The sequence below is a fragment of the Arvicanthis niloticus genome, chromosome 3 (assembly GCF_011762505.2).
Source record: "Arvicanthis niloticus isolate mArvNil1 chromosome 3, mArvNil1.pat.X, whole genome shotgun sequence".
NCBI classification, from domain to species: domain Eukaryota; kingdom Metazoa; phylum Chordata; class Mammalia; order Rodentia; family Muridae; genus Arvicanthis; species Arvicanthis niloticus.
This window is the reverse complement of record NC_047660.1, coordinates 108,453,928-108,473,232: the sequence shown is the minus strand read 5'-3', so window position 1 is coordinate 108,473,232 and position 19,305 is coordinate 108,453,928. Positions and strand designations below refer to the sequence as shown.

At 52.3% G+C, this 19,305-nt stretch overlaps 1 protein-coding gene across 12 annotated transcripts in view; it reads left to right on the top strand.

Annotated features, from left to right (window-relative positions):
- Positions 1 to 19,305, top strand: part of Speg (striated muscle enriched protein kinase) — a 55,652-nt gene that overhangs the window by 21,401 nt on the left and 14,946 nt on the right. For 10 of the 12 annotated variants that reach the window (XM_076931620.1, XM_076931627.1, XM_076931621.1 and 7 more), the window contains 16 exons: positions 3,540 to 3,715; positions 3,949 to 4,037; positions 4,779 to 4,954; positions 7,375 to 7,635; positions 8,753 to 8,911; positions 9,025 to 9,214; positions 9,322 to 9,545; positions 12,812 to 12,931; positions 13,161 to 13,265; positions 13,431 to 13,637; positions 13,933 to 14,056; positions 14,145 to 14,320; positions 16,783 to 16,895; positions 17,528 to 17,696; positions 17,845 to 17,941; positions 18,067 to 18,267. In XM_076931620.1, coding sequence (XP_076787735.1) covers positions 3,540 to 3,715; positions 3,949 to 4,037; positions 4,779 to 4,954; positions 7,375 to 7,635; positions 8,753 to 8,911; positions 9,025 to 9,214; positions 9,322 to 9,545; positions 12,812 to 12,931; positions 13,161 to 13,265; positions 13,431 to 13,637; positions 13,933 to 14,056; positions 14,145 to 14,320; positions 16,783 to 16,895; positions 17,528 to 17,696; positions 17,845 to 17,941; positions 18,067 to 18,267 — 2,587 coding nt within the window. Of the gene's footprint in view, positions 1 to 588; positions 2,758 to 3,539; positions 3,716 to 3,948; positions 4,038 to 4,778; positions 4,955 to 6,255; positions 7,053 to 7,374; positions 7,636 to 8,752; positions 8,912 to 9,024; positions 9,215 to 9,321; positions 9,546 to 12,811; positions 12,932 to 13,160; positions 13,266 to 13,430; positions 13,638 to 13,932; positions 14,057 to 14,144; positions 14,321 to 16,782; positions 16,896 to 17,527; positions 17,697 to 17,844; positions 17,942 to 18,066; positions 18,268 to 19,305 lie in introns of those variants that run through there. The other 2 variants (XM_076931624.1, XM_076931626.1) reach the window with 2 other exon arrangements.

Genomic DNA, 19,305 nt, shown 5'->3' with positions numbered 1-19,305 from the left:
GGAATGAGAGAAGCATTGTTCAGGGGGTTCAAGCTATGGGAGCTCCCGTGGACACCAGGGAGGACACACAGAGTAATAAGGCTCTGTCTGAGAGGGGAGGTTGGGATGGCAGCAGAAACCTTAGAGATGTGGTCCCCCGAGCCCTCAAAAGCATCAGCACCCCCTGAGAATGTGCTAGATACACAGAACTTTGCTCTACCTGGTGACCCAACCTGTAATTCTAGCTACTGTGAAGGCTGAGATCATAACTTAACCAGGGCTAGAGGCAGGTGGATTTCTGAGTTCAAGTCTACAAATTGAGTTCCAGGATAGCCAGGGCTTCACAGAGATATTCTGTCAAAAAAAAAAAAAAAAAAAAACCTAACAACAACAACAAAAGCCCAACCACACAAGAAGAATTTTGAAAAAAAAAAAACAACAAATGTTTGAAATCACTGGCATGGAACTAAAGATCTAGCTCAAACTGGGAAGCTAGCTGCTGTAACTGGAAACACACGGGCTCTAGAACTAGACTTATGGGTTTACAGCCCTGCTCCGAAGTGGAATGGCCAAGAGCTGTGAGACTCAGTGAAATCACCTCGTAGAGTTCTTATCCTCCCCTGAGGATTGCCTAGCTCTCAAAACTTTCATGTGCCTAGGAATCTCTTGAGTGCTTTTGAAAACAAATTACAGTTTTTGACTCCTCACTTCAGAAAATCAATTCTGTAGACCGTCTAAGGTCTAAGAATCTGTATTTCAAAGTAAGCCCTAAATGGTACCCATGTGGGTGGTTCAAGTATCACTCACACTCTCCTGATGTAGAGGGTCTTGGATGATGTCATCCGTGTGCTAGATACTGGGTGGCAGCAGAAGCTGTGTTTGTAGTGAAGAGTCTACAGACAGCTGGGATGTTAGGTCTGACTGGATGGACTGGTCTGGGGGAATTCCTGCTTGTGGGATTTTAATGCCAGTTCTTACTGAATGATACTGGCCTGAAAGAACTGCCCAAAGGACAGCTATATGAAGTGAGTCAGCTCATAGAGAGCTGGGTCAAATGTGAAGAAGTGGTCCTTTAATGGGAACATTTGGGAGAAAACGAACGCTGTGCCCTTGCTGGTGTTCTCTCCCACAGTGAAATCTGTGTTTGTAGGTGGATCAGGCTTGGAATGTTACAAAAATGGCTACCAAGTTGCTTTCGCCCATGAGATCAGCAGAGGGTGGGGTTCTACAGCTTAGTGATGTACTTTGGCTTTATGGCAGAACAGAGGCCACTTCTTTTTCTCAGAGAGCACTCATCCATACTCCTCTGGAGCCTGTGCCTGCAGTTTGGCCAGCAATCTAGCCAAGCGATTTGACCTAGACTTGCTGCTGATTGGCTGGCTAGCACCTAAGTGCTAGTTCCCTACTGGCCACCAGGGGTCTCTGAAGCACGCATAGACCTTTGGCAATCAGAGTTAAATCTTTGCCCCGCCCTCTTTTTCTTAGCTTGGGAGCTGCCTCAGCACTGTCCAACCTGGAGGTGACCCTGGAGCCAGGAATCTAAACTCTGTAGAGGGAAAGGAGTCCCTTCTTTCAAGGGTTGTGCCTATGACCTCAGTATCAGCTGGCGGCCACGCCTCCAGCCACAAATGCCATTCTGATTTCTCTCTCCTCCTCAACTTTGAGACAGCCAGCCTGAAAGTGGGCTGTCCTCTTGGCCCCCACACCTCTTCATCACTGGCAGTGCTGGGAACACAGGTCATAACTTGGGAATGTGGCCGTGGGTGGAGTGAGGGGATAGAGGAGAGGGAGGGACTTGTGCCCTCAGCTCAACACCTCTGCCTCTATTCTTTCCAAGCCCCTTCTCCACCCACTGGGTGCAAATGGATGCTGGTGAGGAGTGAGCATTGGTGAGGAAAGGCCTGCACTTCCTAGTTTTGAGCCCTGGTGGGCCGATGGGAGAAGGGCAGTTTGCCAGCATGGTTGAGCTGGGTGCAGGTCTGTGTCCTGAAGTACCTGCTCTCCTGGACTTGCCCAGTGCAAGACCCGGGAGGTTGCAGCCATGTACTAAGTTTCCTTAGGTTGACAGAGGACAAATCTGGGAAGGAGGGTCAAAGCCCCGACAGTTCTTTGGTTCTCTGTGTCTGAAAAAAGCTGGTTGTGGCCTGTTCTAGGGTTTAAAACTGGCTAGTTATGTATTCCCAGGTCAGGAGTCTTGTTGGTTTGGGCAAAGCATAGCGCTTCCTATGCTGTATCAGTCAACACTTACGGCCCAGGCAAGGATATTAAATGCCACAGTGCAGTGCCACCCTACTGTATCCCCTCTGAGGACTTGGGTCCCCACACCTGGAGTCCAGGCTCCAGGCTTCTGATGGACTCAGCTCTTGTCAGTGTCCCAAGCTGTAAGGAGAGGAAAGGCAGACGGCTGGCTGCTTGGAATGAGCAGTGGCTAAATTCAGCTGGTCTGGGCTCCGCCCCTCCCCTGTTCTATTCCACCACTCCAGGGGCTGCTCCCTGTGGTCTCAGCAGGCACCACCTTCCCAGCCAGCGCCTGCCTGCTGTCCAACCTCTTGCTGGCCACCCCCACCTCCTTCTTCCCCCCTCCTAAGCTCACTTCCCCTCCCCCCCAGGGCTGGCTCAGTGCGGAGCCTCTGCTGGGTCAGCGAGTGAGTGGGGCTGGGCAGGCTGATCGCCTGTTCCCTGGGGAGCTAAGGCCAGTGGGCAGTGGGTAAGAGGGCCTGGTGCCAGGGCAGAGACATAAGGAAGGTGCAGGCCGGGGTCCGTGTACAAAGCCTCAGGGTGAGTTGGGGTGCAGTACTGCTGGGGGCTTGGGGTGGGGGAACCAGGAGGAGGGGCCAGGGGGCTGTGGCAGATTCATGTCTGTATTTGGCAGTCGGATAAGCGCCAGCTCAGCGAAGCTGGGCCCCTGGCCAGTTGTATGGGAGAGCTTCAGGGCCCTGGGGACACCCCTCCCCCAAAGCAGACTCAGGTGTCCCCCTCCTCTTTTCTTAGTCTGAACCACTCTTTTCTATGGTTGATCTAACTCTGCTTTCCCATTTCCTGAGAATCTGAGGTTCCTGCTGTAGGGGTGGGGCCAACAGGTGCCCCTGGGGAAGCTGAGAAGGGAGAGGGGGAAGGGCTGCCTGGACACTGCCGCCTCATTGGCCCGGGACAGAGGTCAAGATGGGGCTTGTCTGAGGTGTGTGCCGCCCTTCTGTGCCAGGCCCAGCTCACCTAAGAAACCAGTGCTTCATCCTGCTGTTGTGGGGGGTCCCAGAGGCTTCTACGGCCTCCTTTGGAGCCTCATGCTAGTAACATAAATTAACTGCTTGAGTAGAATTCAGGACTGCCCCTAAAGCCATCAGTGGCCCTTCTGCTGGCCAAACCGTTTGCTCCAGCCTATTCTCTGTAGAGTATCATCAGAGTCAGTTAGCAGGCCTTGACAGAGAAAGAATCAGACTCAGGGAGAAGAAGTGGTCATGGTCACCAGGAGGTGTGGGCCTGCAGGAGCTGCCTCCTCTTTGCAATATTCTCAGGGGAATCATCTTCCTTTCCCTTGATACCTTCTATCTCTCTTCCAGGTGGGTCCACCTCTCCTTTCAGCAGCCCCATCACCTCTGATGAGGAGTACCTGAGCCCCCCAGAGGAGTTCCCAGAGCCTGGGGAGACCTGGCCCCGAACCCCTACCATGAAGCTCAGTCCCAGCCAGGATCGTGATTCCTCTGACTCTTCTTCCAAGGCACCCCCAACCTTCAAGGTCAGACTCCTAAGACTGGTATCCAGCCTTCTGTGGACACCATTCCTATGTGTACCCCCTTGTTCTTGAGTCCACTCTTAAGCATTACACGTAACAGAACCTCGCCCCGTTAACCCTTGTTACCCAGAGACAGCCACAGACTGGTGTGGAAGAGACCTCTGTCCCAGGTCCCCCAGCTCTCAGCAGCCAGTGCTATGTTCTGTCACCCCTGACGCTTTGGGATTCTCCTTCAGGTCTCGCTCATGGACCAATCAGTAAGAGAAGGTCAAGATGTCATTATGAGCATCCGAGTGCAGGGGGAACCCAAGCCTGTGGTCTCCTGGTAAGTAACAACCACCTATACCACCCACCAGTGATACCCCACCTCCAACCTCCACCACTTCCCAGGCTAAGCCGGCTTTGGTAGAAGGGAGCAGAATTTTAGAGACCTTTCCTTGGATCCCATTTCAGCGATAACAGCATCACCCTGCCTGTCCAGGGCTTCCTCTGTTGCTGGAGCGATGAGTGGTTTCATGTCTGTCAGCTTTGAGTAATACCTCTTGCCCTGTAATAGGCTGATCCTCCTTACACCGTAAACTGATGGAGGATGATTTTTGAAGCCAAGCCATGCTGTCCCCAGCCTATGGTAGACCCAGTCCCCACACACAGTTTCTGAGCTAGACCATTCCTCTGCATGTCACTGTCTCCACCTCTACACTGGTTGGGGTTCTGGTCTTCACTTTTAAATGATTATGTGGTCTCCAGTGTAATTAGAATTTTTTTTAAAAAAAAAGATTGTTCTTCATATCTTTTTAGGGCGTGGGAATCTATGTTTCTGTTACAAATAAGTGGAAGTAAGATACGGGGACATTTAAGAACTGTTTAGAGGTGAACCAGGTTCCTAGATGGGAGAGATCCAAGTAGAGTCAGGGTAAACCTGGCTTTGGCTCCCCAGGGTACAGTGATCGGCCATATAGATTTAGGAAGCCAGTTGGGAAGGGAGGTGGCAGCTCTGCAGCCTACCACCCTCTGTGGTTGTGAATGAAAGTAAGGGCTTCAGTTTCTGGCTTTGTCTCTTTGACAGGCTAAGGAATCGGCAGCCCGTGCGCCCAGACCAGCGGCGCTTTGCAGAGGAGGCCGAGGGTGGGCTCTGCCGGCTAAGGATCCTGGCTGCTGAGCGGGGTGATGCTGGTTTCTACACTTGCAAGGCAGTCAACGAATATGGCGCTCGGCAGTGCGAGGCCCGCCTGGAGGTCCGAGGTGAGAGACCGTATACTCATGAAATCCCCACCTTTTTCCATCCTTACCCTACTGACAGCTCACATACAACCTCAGTTATAGGATGTCACACTGAAAGGGCCATGGAAGTCCCTGGGTCCCACTGCTTATATTGTAGTTGGCTCAACGGAAGAAATTCCAGAGAAAGGGAGTGACTTGCCCAAGATCACACAGAAAATAATCCTATACTTGGCTGCCCCCCCCACTTGCTTTCCCCATGGTCCATCATGACAACTCCCAGCAGTAGCTGGAAGCCCTGCATCCTACAGCCAGCCACCCCCTTCCCACACCCTTAAGCCTTTACCGCCTGCTCTGTGCTTCACCGGACTCTCTTGCCCTCCTTTTGTGCCCTCTCACTCTCCCTACACATTTGATTGTTGTGCAAAACTGTTGTGGTTGGGAAAGCAGTGGGGAGTGGCTGATGGCTGGACCCGTTCGAAGGGGACCCTTAGGGTACCATCATCATGGGACCTGGAGAAACATCAGGGGTGCCAGGGTTTACAGAGCCCTGAAGGATGGAGAGGTGGGGACACACGGCAGGGCTCCCGGGGCAGCAGGAATAACGGGGTCTATCTAGGCTGCCCATTGGAAGCTGCTGGGTCGCCCCTCAGAGGCTGGCCACCCATTTGACCTTCCCTTCCATGTGATGTCATAGGGTTAGGAACATCTCCTCCACCCTTTGTCCCACCATTGTCCTTCCCTGCCCCTCACTGGGCACCATTCCTTCATGCCTGGCAAAGGCCAGCTCTAGGGGCTGTCCAAGGCACTGCTAAGCTCCTGCTAGAACCCAGAACTGCAGTCTCAGTTCCTCGGTCAGGTTCCCTGCCTCACTGTCCCACATTCCTCTCGTTCCTATGGTTGCCACCTCTTTGAGCTCTAAATTCTTAGCCTCTGCCCTCTTCTTTCTCTGGGGTTGGGTTCTGCCTCACTTCTCTGTGTTAACCTGTGTCTTGGTGCTTCTCTCTCTTTGGGATTCCTTCCAGCATTCCGTAGGCTTTGGGGTGCTCCTAATAGCTATGAACACTTCTCCCCTTTGTTGCTCAGGATCTCTGCCTGAGGAACCCCAGGGACCAGGCTAGCTACTAAGCCTTTCCTCCCAGTGCCGATCTATAGAGAGCCAGAAGTGACCTTTGTAGAGGCAGCTTGATATCTAGAGGGGTCCTAGCGAGGTCTGCGGTGTGTGTGCACGTGGTGCGTGCGTGTGCGTGTGCGTGTGCGTGTGTGTGTGTGTGTGTGCCGCACTAACCTGCCGCTTGCTGACTGAGGTTTTTGTCTGTACACAGGCGAGTGAGCTCAGGGGGCCACCTACGCTGCCCCCGCTACCCTCCGAGCTGCACCCCTGTCTCAGGCACTTCTCGGACCTCGCTGTGTTTCACTGCCTCCTGCCCACAGACCCAGCCGGCTCGCCGGCCCGGACTTAGCCCATGCACCCTTTCCCTCCTTAGCCTGTACAGCACCCTGGGGTAACCCAGTGGGCCCCTGTGGATCTTCCCCCCCTCCCTCCCCAAGTGGATATGTGGCTGTGCAGACCAGGAGGCCCCCAGAAGGATTGAATGTTGGGAAGGGACGGCCATGAGGGGTGCCAAGCTCCCCCAGGTGTCCCCATAGGGAGCACCCAGCGAGTGCATGTGCTATGCCGCTACAGGCCACTGTCTGTCTATCTGTTTGTCTGTCTGTGTGTCTGTGACAGTCAGGGAAGAAAGCCTCTGAACTGAGGTAGGATAAGACAGAATAAGATGACAGAACACAGCATCAATGAGATGCAGGGGCCCAGAGAGGCTGATACAGTGGGACAGGAAGCTCTCTGGGAAGGAGCAGGACACTGACCATTCCAGAAATGGGTTTTAAATGGCACAACATTTTTTATTCCACAAGAGACCAAAAGTTAGAGGTCTGGGATTAAGCCCTGGCTGCTGGCAAGCTTAGGACCAAGTGGGGTACCCTTCTTCACAGACACACCCGACATGCTCTGTCTGGGAATGAGAGAGGTAGCCAGATTGAACACAGGAGCAGGGTCATACTGGGGGTGGAGGTTTGGAAACACTATTTCGTAGCTCAAATAAAGTCCAGTTTGTACCCAGCTAGTGTGCCGTGTCTTCTTTGCCGCCGCCGTCGCCACCGCCATGGTTGCCACCATTGCTTCGGATCCCCTTCCTCAGTTCCAATTCACCTCTCATCCCTTCTCCCTCCCAGGGGTCCAACGTGGGTTCCCATCTCAGAGCCAGGTCTAGGGGCTCCTTGCTGTCTTGCCTGGGGCGGATGGGCTTTCCCAGTCTCCAGAGGAACCAAATGCATCTCTTTCTCTGTATCTGTCTGTCTCTCTGTGTGTGCGTATGCGTGTGTCTTCCTTGCCCTGTGTGTCTCTGCTCTGTCTGTGCCCCCTGTGGCTGCCGTCCCCTCAGCACACCCTGAAAGCCGGTCCCTGGCCGTGCTGGCCCCCCTGCAGGACGTGGACGTGGGGGCCGGGGAGATGGCGCTGTTTGAGTGCCTGGTGGCAGGTCCAGCTGACGTCGAGGTGGACTGGCTGTGCCGTGGCCGCCTGCTGCAGCCTGCGCTGCTCAAATGCAAGATGCATTTTGATGGCCGCAAATGCAAGCTGCTGCTCACCTCTGTGCATGAGGACGACAGTGGTGTCTACACCTGCAAGCTGAGCACAGCCAAAGGTAACTACTCACTCAGGTGCTAGGGCTACTGTGGTCCCCAGGGCTGGGGAGGGGACTGAAGGAGCTGGGTACAGAATAGGTGTCCAGGAAATGAAACTCTTAATTGCTAGGGTCAGGAGATAGTATGGGCTTCTGGCTGCCCAAACAATGAGCTCTTAAGAGTACTGGTTCTCAACCTTCCTAATGCTGTGACCCTTTAATAGTTAGTTCCTCATGTTGCGGTGACCCACAACCATAAATTTATTTCGTCGCTACTTCATAACTGTAATTTTGCTACTATCATGAATTGTAATGTAGATATCTGATGTGCGACTCCTGTGAAAGAGCCATTGGACCCCAAGGGGTTTGCAACCCACAGGTTGAGAAACAATGACTTAGAATGATACCTGGGACAGAAATGCTTCTACATTCCCTATACCCATACAGAGCAAGTCCACGGAGCTACAGCAAACAAACCTGACTCAGGGCATCTCTGTTCTTGCCCTGCAAGCTGACAAGCATGTGTCTTTGGACAAGTCACTTCCCCTGAGTGAGCCTTACTGTATCCCTCTGTGAAAAGGGATGGTGCTAATACCTACCAGGCAGGGGGGATTGGCAGGATTAGTGAGATCACCTCTACAGAGAACAAAGCCCCATACAAGTCAAAGGCTGGTAACTCTGGGATGCCAGCTGCTGTTACTATCAATGGCATCTCTGGCCTGCTCCTGTTCTCTGTGAAGAGCAGAGATGAGGGCATCTGCTCTGGGTGTGTGACAGGTGGGACAGAGTGTAGGCATGAGCCAGACACAGGGAAAAGTCTGGGCAGTGGGCTTATCTTCACAAACCTTCTCAGAGTCAAGCTGTGTTTCACCTTGAATGAACATGGTAAGGTAGGAGCTTAATCAGGTCCTGTGCTTCCATAGTGTCTCCGTCCCACCTTGGCACGCTGCTGCCCATCCTTGTTGATCCCTCTGCCTCCTAGGAAGGCCTGGTCTTTGAATCTTGTCCCCGCTGCCTTGGCCCTCATGCTGAACCTTCCTAGGGCTCAGCTCAAACTCTTAAGGTTGGACTAGACCTGAGATTAGGTGTCTGGGCCTCCACAGCCTTCTCTGACCCAGTGCTGCCCACTTCCTCCCAGATGAACTGACCTGCAGTGCCCGGCTGACGGTCCGGCCGTCGCTGGCGCCTCTCTTTACCCGGTTGCTGGAAGATGTGGAGGTGCTAGAAGGCCGTGCTGCCCGCTTGGACTGCAAGATCAGCGGTACCCCGCCTCCCTCTGTTACCTGGACTCATTTTGGTATGGTTCCCTACTCTGAATATGCTGAGAAAACATCGTGGGTGCGACAGGGTTTGCCCAGAGGACAGGTCCCTCTGCCTTAGTAAATTTGCATCTGTGTCCTATGCCCCCAGGCCATCCCGTGAATGAGGGTGACAACTTGCGGCTTCGACAGGATGGGGGTCTACACTCACTGCACATTGCCCGGGTGGGCAGTGAGGACGAGGGACTCTATGAAGTCAGTGCCACCAACACTCATGGCCAGGCTCACTGCTCTGCCCAGCTGTACGTGGAGGAGCCTCGGACAGCCGCCTCTGGCCCCAGGTACCACCTAGGACCCCAGGCATGGCCTGCAGTGCCTCTGAGGGACCCTTGCTCTGAGTTAGGAGGGTATAGCTGTGTACGTCTGGGTAGCCATGTGGTTCTTACAGCTCGAAGCTGGAGAAGATGCCGTCTATCCCTGAGGAGCCAGAGCACGGAGACCTAGAGAGGCTGTCTATTCCCGACTTCCTGCGGCCACTGCAAGATCTGGAAGTGGGACTCGCTAAGGAGGCCATGCTGGAGTGCCAAGTGACTGGCCTGCCCTATCCCACCATCAGCTGGTTCCACAACGGCCACCGCATTCAAAGCAGTGATGACCGACGCATGACACAATGTATGTGAGCAGGAAGAGACCAGCAACCTCTCGGCGTTTTAAATCCTCCCCCTAGGACCCTCTCAGAGTCTTCTCTTCGTAGTCTGGTTTGAGATGGAAGGGTCTGGGGAACAGAGCCTTTCAGGGCTCTGAGGTCAGTCTGTTTCTTCTTGAGTCCCCACAGTGCCATCTGCTGAGTCACCCCCGAGTGGCTGTGTTAGCATTTACTGGGCACGCAGCACAGCCTGCTGCTGACCAACATGGGGACTGCAAGCAGGTTACAGAATCCAGAGTGCATTTCCTCATTTGCAACTGTGCTGTGATCAGAATGAAATCAGCTCAATATACAGATACAGACACACACACACACACAGACCCACACAGACACACACACACAGACACACACACAGATACACACAAACACACACACAGATACACACAGACACACACAGACACATACACAGACACAGACAGAGGCCCACACAGACACACACACACAGAGAGACCCACACAGACACATACACACACACAGACACACACACACAGACACACACACACACAGACACACACACAGAGACCCACATAGACACAGACACACACACAGACACACACACACAGATACACACACAGACACACAGACACACACACAGACACACACACAGACACACACACAGACACATACTCAGACACACACACAGAGACACACACACAGACACACACACAGATACACGCACAGACACACACAGAGACCCACACAGAGACCCACACAGACACACAAACATACACACACACACAGAGACCCACACAGACACACACACATACAGACACACACACACACAGAGACCCACACAGACACACACACATACAGACACACACACACAGACACACACAGATACACACACAAACACACACACAGACACACACACATACACTAACACACGCACGCAAACCACCACCACCGCTCCCACTGCCCCAGAGCAGAGCCTGTTAGATCACAATCGGTCAGCAAATTATTATTATCTTATTACAGTTTTTAATCACGTCTATTCTCATTTTTGATAGAGCAGAGCTGCCCCCAAGCCTGAGAAATCTCAGTGGAAGGCTTGGCATGTGCAGGGTCTTGCTAAAGGGAAGCTGACCCAGGCTCACTGGCAAATAGCAAACAGGAAAGAGAGAGTCAGGACTTGGGTTGGAGTCCTCTTGCTTGGTTATTTTCCCGAGGTAACACTTGTGTTCTGTTGTTGAAGCAACATGAATCTCATGTGAGCTCCTCCTGCCTATTCATGATGGTTCTCTTCTAGAGCTAAGAGCCCCTTAATGTAATAGGTGCTTTCTATGTGATGCACCCCAAATCCTGAAGACCTGGCAGGGACAGTCTTACCCTGCCATAGGCAGGTACTCTTATACCTGTCTACAGATGGGGAAACTGAGGCTTAGAGAGGTACAGACACTTCCTCAAAGGTAAGCAAGGACCTCCTGACTCAAGCCCACCTCTTAAGGACTGCTCTTGACTCCTGACTGGGGGGGGGGCGTGTAGCTCAGTTGGTAAGGTGCTTACCCTCATCCTTGGGGGGCCTGGGTGTGATCTCTACTACTGTCTAAGCCGGGCATGGTGGCATACACCTGTAATGCCAGCATCTGGGAGGTAGAGAAAGGAAGACCAGAAGTTCAAGGTCATTCTAAACTAAACAGAGATTTCTGGGTTGCTCTGGATCACATGAAACCCTGTCAAAGGAAAGAAAAGGGAAAGAAAGGGAAGGGAAGGGAAGGGAAGGGAAGGGAAGGGAAGGGAAGGGAAGGGAAGGGAAGGGAAGGGAAGGGAAGGGAAGGAGAAAGGGAAGGAAAGGAAGTATGAGAGAGAGGAATGAAGGAAGAAAGCTAGATTGTTTTTAATCACTCACATCTCATTCCCCCAACTCTACCCTCACCTCATCCCTACCAGTGCAGCATCCAAAGCCGTCATTGCTTAGTCACAGACCTTCCTGTGTCCCCATTGGAGGCCCTGGATAGATGTCTGTCTGGCTCAGGATTGGAGTTGGTGTCTCTGCTGTACCTGTGTCTGGGGTCACTGGCAGCCTCTGGTATCTCTTCCCCTTTAAATGGTGTAGGCAGAGATAAACGAATTGATAGCCATTCCCAGTGAGATAAGTGCTAAAGGAAGGCAGGAGTGTTTGGAGACAGCCCTGGTGTGAAGGAGAACAGCACAGGCCACCACTTCTTCATGTCCGGCCAGACGGCAGCATCCTTACTATTGATAGAGCGGAGTGCAAAGCAAGAGCTTTGAGATGAAATGGAACTCAAGTTCAAGCCGTTGCTTCATCATTTACTAGCTGTGTAACCTTGGACAAGTCAATTCATGTCTCTGACCTCCTGGGTAAATGGGGATCATTTCGTAGGGTTGTTGGAAGGATTAGGGTACCTGGCATCGGATGAACACAGAGCAGGCAACTCTTACTATAATTTATAATATGACATATAGTTGGCACTTAATTGCATGCAAGGCATTGCATTCTAGGTGGACCAGGCAGAGCTGGACAGGAGTTGTGACTCCTGGAAGTGGGGAGGAGGAATCTAAAGTCACCGGGAACTGGTACCCAGCAATGAACATTACTGGAGGGCACTGGAGACCCAGGGAGGGCATCAGGGCACTGGAAGGAGGAGGGTGGGGACATGGCAGGGTAGGCTTCATGGTCATGCACCTGAACTGTGTCTTAAAGAAGGAAGCTTCAGGTAAGAGTTGAGAACATTCTGAAATGGAGGAGCATGGCGAACAGACTCCGAGGTGGAACCCACGTGGCCTGTCCAGGCCTGTCCAGGGACCTGATAGACAGATAGTAGGGAAGGAATTACAGCCAGATGGTGAGATGGATATTGGAGCTTCTGGTTTAGCTGATCTCCGGTGGGCTTTCCTCCATTTCCACTGGAGATGAGGGTGAGACGAGACTGAGGCGGGATCCACGAAGAAACCTGTGTCAGAATAATGACTTGGAAGTTGTAATCCCTTGGAGGTACAGGAATGAGGGAGCTGTCACAGACACACCGACATACAAACACAGACAAACCCTGTATGAGGAGAAGGTGCCAACTGGCTAGGCTTGGAATGCTGAAGCAACAGGTTCTAGCTTTGGCTCCAAGAAGCACATGCCTCTTGGTGGCTGCTCTGTCCTTTCCCACTTCACCCTCTCTCTTCAGTGGGTAACATATGTATGGCCAGGCTTAGGTTGCCAAAGGCTCGTCCCATAAAGTATCCTCCTGATCAGTCACGTGTCGTTGTTCCTCCCCCACAGACAGGGACATACATCGCCTGGTGTTCCCAGCTGTGGGGCCTCAGCACGCTGGCGTCTATAAGAGTGTCATCGCCAACAAGCTGGGCAAAGCGGCCTGCTATGCCCATCTCTATGTCACAGGTGAGGCAAGCATCTTGGCTAGTAGCTGTGTCCACTGGCGCCAACTAGGGGTGAGGCTGGGGGAAGGGTACTCTACACCAGCTCCCTCTCCACTCCCGAGGGAGGAGCTGGCCTTTTCCTGTGCCTGTGGCTGAGCCTCTGGCCTAGCTCTCTAAGCGTTGGTGATCCTGTGGAGTTGTGAGGCTCTAAAGCACCCTCCCACCTCCCGCCTTCCACCCATGGCTTTCAGATGTGGTTCCAGGCCCTCCAGATGGCGCTCCACAAGTAGTGGCTGTGACTGGAAGGATGGTCACACTGTCATGGAACCCACCCAGGAGTCTGGACATGGCTATTGGTAGGTGAAGGTCATACAGGTCACAGGGTGGGGATGAAGTATGAACAGAGAATGCTCAGGCAGGGGCACAGAAAGCTCTAGGCTTTTGAGCATACAGTGGGGGACAGGAGTGGAGAGTACTCTAGAAGTGGGATCAAGGAACATCTTAGCTGTTTCTCCCGCTAGATCCAGATTCCCTGACATACACTGTGCAGCACCAGGTGTTAGGCTCGGACCAGTGGACAGCACTGGTCACGGGCCTTCGGAAGCCTGAGTGGGCAGCCACAGGGCTGAAGAAGGGGATCCAGCACATCTTCCGGGTCCTCAGCTCCAGTGGCAAGAGCAGCAGCAAGCCCTCAGCACCGTCGGAACCCATACAGCTGTTAGAACATGGTGAGCCCAATGCTGTGTGGATGGGGTGGGGGCGGGGTCAGTGGTGGAGGCTCAAAGGCTATCTAGACTCGGTAACTGTAGCGTGGACCCCACCCCATCAGTGGTGGCAGTGGTCCAGCTACTTCTTTGGGTGCTTCCTGCCTATGTTCCATTTCTCTGAACCTCAGCTTCTCCATCTGTAAAACTGGAACTCTAAAGAAGTATAGGAGGGGGGAGAGGACCAGGGGATGATGGTGCTAAGGGTACCATAGCCCCAGTGCCAGCCCAGCACAGAGCCTGTGTTCTCCTCTGCCAGGCCCACCCCTGGAAGAGGCGCCTGCTGTTCTGGACAAGCAGGACATTGTGTATGTGGTAGAAGGCCAGCCTGCCTGTGTCACCGTCACTTTTAACCATGTGGAGGCCCAGGTTGTCTGGAGGAGGTATGAGTCCTTACTCACCATTGCCCCCTAGCTGGGATCATCCATCCCCAACCCCACCTGGCAAGACCACTCCTCATATCTCCCTTAGCTGCCGGGGAGCCCTCCTCGAGCCGCGCACAGGTGTGTATGAACTAAGTCAGCCCGATGACGACCAATATTGTCTTCGGATCTGCCGGGTGAGCCGACGAGACCTGGGGCCCCTTACCTGCAGTGCCCGAAACCGCCACGGCACAAAGGCCTGCTCGGTCACCCTGGAGCTGGCAGGTAAGTGACAAGTTCTTCATCCTTTTGAGGCATGTTCCCATTGCTGGAGATTCAATCCCATGTCCTCCCACTCAGGTTACTGTCATTCTAGTAACAATTCTAGTGATAACAGCAGTAGTAATGTTAATATTTATTGATCACGCATGGTGACGTGTTCTATAACTATACTCAGGAGCAGAGCCAGGATGACTGTGATTTTGAGGCAACCTGGGCTACAAGTGAAGGAGGTCTAGTTGAGGCAGGGTTTCTCTGTGCAGCCCTGGCTGTCCTGGAACTTGCTTTGTAGACCAGGCTGGCCTCACACTCACAGAGATCTTCCTGCTTCTGCCTCCCAAGTGCTGGGATTAAAGGCGAGTGCCCTAGGTTGGATCCCTCGCACTGACACCCACCTGCATACACAACATTGTTTACAATGTTATAGTGTTTAGCGTCTTGTAAGTGCCAGGATCACCGTGAAGTACTTCACACACCTCATTTAATGCCTCAGCCTTGTGAGATGGGGTTAGTTGTCATCCCCATTTTGCAGATGAAGACTGTCAAGTGTTAAGTAACCTGGCCCAAGGTCACAGACTCTAAGTTCAGGAGCTAGGTTCAAGTCCCCATGCCAGACTGCAAAGCTCTGAGTACTATTCGTTCCTGTGCTAAAATCAGTAAGGAAACAGTGTCTCAGCAAAAACAGCATGAAAGGAGAAACTGATTAAAAAGCAAACGCCCTCAAGAACAGCCTGTCGCCTGCGCCAGCTCCGAGGCTCCCAGCTGCCCTTCAGCACAGCCACTCGGATTTCACCTCTGTCACCTTAAGCATGTCAAGGTCCAGAAACAAAGTCCCCCCTTTTTGGGGGGGAATTTCTCCTTTAAACTCAGAGCTTCTGGGGCTATGGCATGCATTGAGGAGCCGCTGTTTTGTGTTTTGGATTGCTAATTAAGTCCAGCATCTGTAACCGCCACTTTTAAACTTCAGATCCACCTGAACTATTGTTACCTGCTGAGTGGATACAGTTCCAGCCAAAAGCAAACACAGTGACATTTTAGTTAGCACAGACAATCTATGAGCAAATGGACATTTTCTGTTGCTTTAAAAAAAAATCATTGAAGCTCACTTAAAAACCTCTAGAGTTTTGACCTTGACAAATTGCTTCCTCCCTCAGCAGACAGGGGAGTCAGTTCAGAGAGGGATGGAGCAGCCACAGAGGGGATGAGGAGGAGCTGGGGCCCTCCTGGCCCTGTGTTGATGGGGTTTCCATTTCAGGAGTTTTACTCTTGTCCAGTTCCTACCCTGCATTTCTGACTCAGTCACCACTCTGTCTCCAGACATAGTATCTGCTAGATTTGTCCACCCTTTCAGGTGTAGCCAAATTTGGGGCTTGGAGAGGCCTAGGAGCCCTGCATCCTAGCATGGCATGGATGATAATGGAGAAAGACTATCTTAACGACCCAGAGCCAAAAGGGACCTTTGTCCTATAGCAGATACCCCATTCTTCTCTGTCCTGCTTCACCAGGACCCGGGCAGGGTAGGTAGAAAGGCAACCTCTTCTCTTGACTGTCACATAACAGCCTCTTCCCTACCCCCTTAATAGCCTCTCCTGTTGTCTATATAAAGCCAGGCGGGTCCCTATGGTGGTGGCAATCTATACTCAGCTGCTCTATTCTTTCCCTTAGGGGCTTGATTACTTTCATTCCTCTGGGGTCCTCGAGATGCACTCAGAACACAGGGCCTGGGATTCACAGCCTTCACAAGGCACACTGCAAAGCGTGTTTAAGTCTACCATGAGAACTAGAGGCAGCTTTGCAGAGGATGGTGTGGCTGTGTGGTTTGCGAGAGAATTAAGTGGAGACTTCATTCTGAGACTGTCCAGTTAATATCTGGGCAGTGCTTTTTTTGTTTGTTTGTTTGGCTTGCCATTTCCCAGAAGGTAGAGGGCTTCCTAGACAATTTAAATAAGAATCAGAGAGAGAAGCCTCAAGATAGAGGCTGTGCCCTTCAGGAGCTGAAGTCTAGGTCACAGCCCCAGCTTCCTCCTGCAGGGACCAACCAAGTTCAGGCAGTCTGAGGCCACCAGGTGGGGTGTTGAGAAGAGCAGTTACCCATAGGGGGCAGCTCTGAGCCACATTGCACCTGCCTCATGTTACTGCAGAAAGGAAGGGCTGAATAGCCAAACCAGAGAGATATGACATCCAGATTTCTTTTGTGTATAAAAACGTCCTTATTTCAAAGCCATCAAATGAATTCTAAGGGTCGCACCAAGAAACCTGTATCAGTGACTGTGCTTCAGGGCCTTGAAAAGCGTCTTGTTAGGATTTACAGTGAGAGCCAAGCTAGGAACTCTGGAGTCCTCAGGGGAGGGGGAAGCTGGGAAGGCAGGGCCTGAGATTCTCTATGAGTTGCTGATGAGGACAGGGCTTGAGAAGGCAGGCCCCTGTGGTGATGACATCCGGTCCTCTCCTGCCCCTGTGTGTTGCAGAAGCACCTCGGTTTGAATCTATCATGGAAGATGTAGAGGTGGGGCCTGGAGAAACCGCTCGCTTTGCTGTGGTAGTTGAGGGGAAACCACTGCCGGACATCATGTGGTACAAGGTCAGCGGGTAATGCAGGTTGAGGCAGCTGGTGGGGAGTTTGTGGAGTCCTGGAAGGCCTTCAAAGTGTCTGGGCAGAGAGTGGTTAGGAGGAGGAGGAGGAGGAGGAGGAGGAGGAGGAGGAGGAGGAGGAGGAGGAGGAGGAGGAAGAGGAAGAGGAGAAGGAGGAAGAAGAAGGGAAGAGGAGGAAGAGGAGGAAGAGGAGGATGGACTCTGGGGGACAACTGAAGGGTTAAGGATCTTGTTTGGTTGGTTGGTTTGGTTTGGTTTGGGTTTTTGGTTTTTCCAAGACAGAGTTTCTCTGTGTAGCTCTGGCAGTCCTGGAGCTTGCTCTGTAGATGAGGCTGGACTCAAACTAAGAGATCTGTCTACCTCTTCCTCCCAAGTGAGTGCTGGGATTAAAGGTGTGTGCCACCATCACCTGGCACAGCTAAGGGGCTATTAACAAGAGATAATGGAGAAGCTGATTCTGGTCCCAGGGTCAGAGGAACTATGTAGAGACAGAAGTGGGGATTGATAGGCAGGCTCTTGGCCTTCAGGTCCAGATGAAAGAGTTGTTTGGTGTGGAGGAATAACTAGGCCCAGGTATCAGTGAAGCCAGACTCAGGCTGCAAGTGACTCCACCCTCCGCAGGATGAGGTGCTGCTGGCCGAGAGCAATCATGTGAGCTTCGTGTATGAGGAGAACGAGTGTTCCCTGGTGGTGCTCAGTGCAGGAAGCCAGGATGGAGGCGTCTATACCTGTACAGCCCGGAACCTGGCAGGCGAAGTCTCCTGCAAGGCAGAGCTGTCTGTGCATTCAGGTGGGTTAGTGTTCTGGGGAGAGGGGACAGACAGTACCCTGCCCTGTACCAGCATTCTGTCCTTTTGAATCTGTTCCACATTGCCCATCTCTGCTCTTGTCTGTTTCTTGACCTTCTCCCAACATGGAGACATCTATCTCCTCCTCAGCTCAAACAGCCATGGAGGTTGAAGGGGTTGGAGAGGATGAGGAACACCGAGGAAGAAGACTTAGCGACTACTACGACATTCACCAAGAGATCGGCAGGTGTGGGACAAGGAAGAGCTGGCTTCAAAGACCAAGAGGGGGCTGCTGGATCTGAGGGCCAGGAAGGATGGAGGGTCAGTGCTATAGTAACAGCAGTATCTTGTTACCTTTCCTGTGTCATCCAGGGGTGCCTTCTCCTACCTTCGGCGTGTAGTGGAGCGGAGCTCTGGCCTGGAGTTTGCAGCCAAGTTCATCCCTAGCCAAGCTAAGCCTAAAGCATCAGCAAGACGTGAGGCCCGGTTGCTGGCCCGACTCCAGCATGACTGTGTGCTCTACTTCCACGAAGCCTTTGAGAGGCGCAGGGGACTTGTCATTGTCACGGAGCTGTATCCTGGGACAAGACGGGGATGAAAGACTGTTCTTTGTAAAGGCAAATTTGGAATGTGTTTTACCCTTTGCAAAGTGGTCCTTTGAGCTAAGGCCACAACTGGGAGGGGGCTCTGGCTCACTTAGCATGGTCAGAGCCCTGGGTTCAGTTTACAGCACTGCATAAAAAAATGCATGTGGAGACACAGGCCTCTGATCCCAGCGCTGGGGAGGGAGATCAGAAGCTTATGGTCATTCTTATCTTCATAACCCAGTCCAGGCTATGTCAAACACTTTTAATTGCAGTTGTCAGGAGATAGTGACAAGAGGATCTCTGCGAGTTCAAGGCCAGCCTATTCTACAGAGAGAGTTCTTGGACAGGAAGGGACTACATAAGAAACCTTGTCTCAAAAAGAAAAAAAAAAATCTTAAGTTTACACAGCATTTAGTGTGTTCCTGGCAATGCTGTATGGGTTTTATAATTAGTACGTACTCAGTCCTCATGTATGTCTACCTGGTGTACAAGAACTTCATCCTTGTTTTATGGCTGATGAAAGAGGCAGAAAGAGGCTAACTAGTGTGGTCTAAGGTCCTGCATCTAGCAAACTCTGTGTCCCATCGTGGGATGCAGTGCACTGCGTCTGCCCATTTGACAGGACCCTGCTCCAGATGAGACCCCAGACCTTGCTTCACTCACCAGGGCTCTTTTCAGAAAGCCACACCTTTCTCTTGTATAAAACCTTTGGCTCAACTAAGTCTCATTGAGCTAACCATGCTGGCGGTTGGCGTGGTCCTCCTGGAGCAGGGTGACTCTGACCTACACACCAGCCTCACGGCCTCACTGTTCAAGTCCAGACCTCAGCAAAATGAGAGATGATTTCATTATGAGGACCTCTGGGTTACTCTCAAACAGCACCAAGAGGTTCTATCTGTAGTCAATAAGATTCTACTACAATTCCAGCCCTATAAAATGCTTCATACGCCAGGAGAGGACCTGTCACCTTCATTTCACTCTTTGGGGAAGAAATGAATGGGTAAGGGACTTGCCTGAGAGTTTG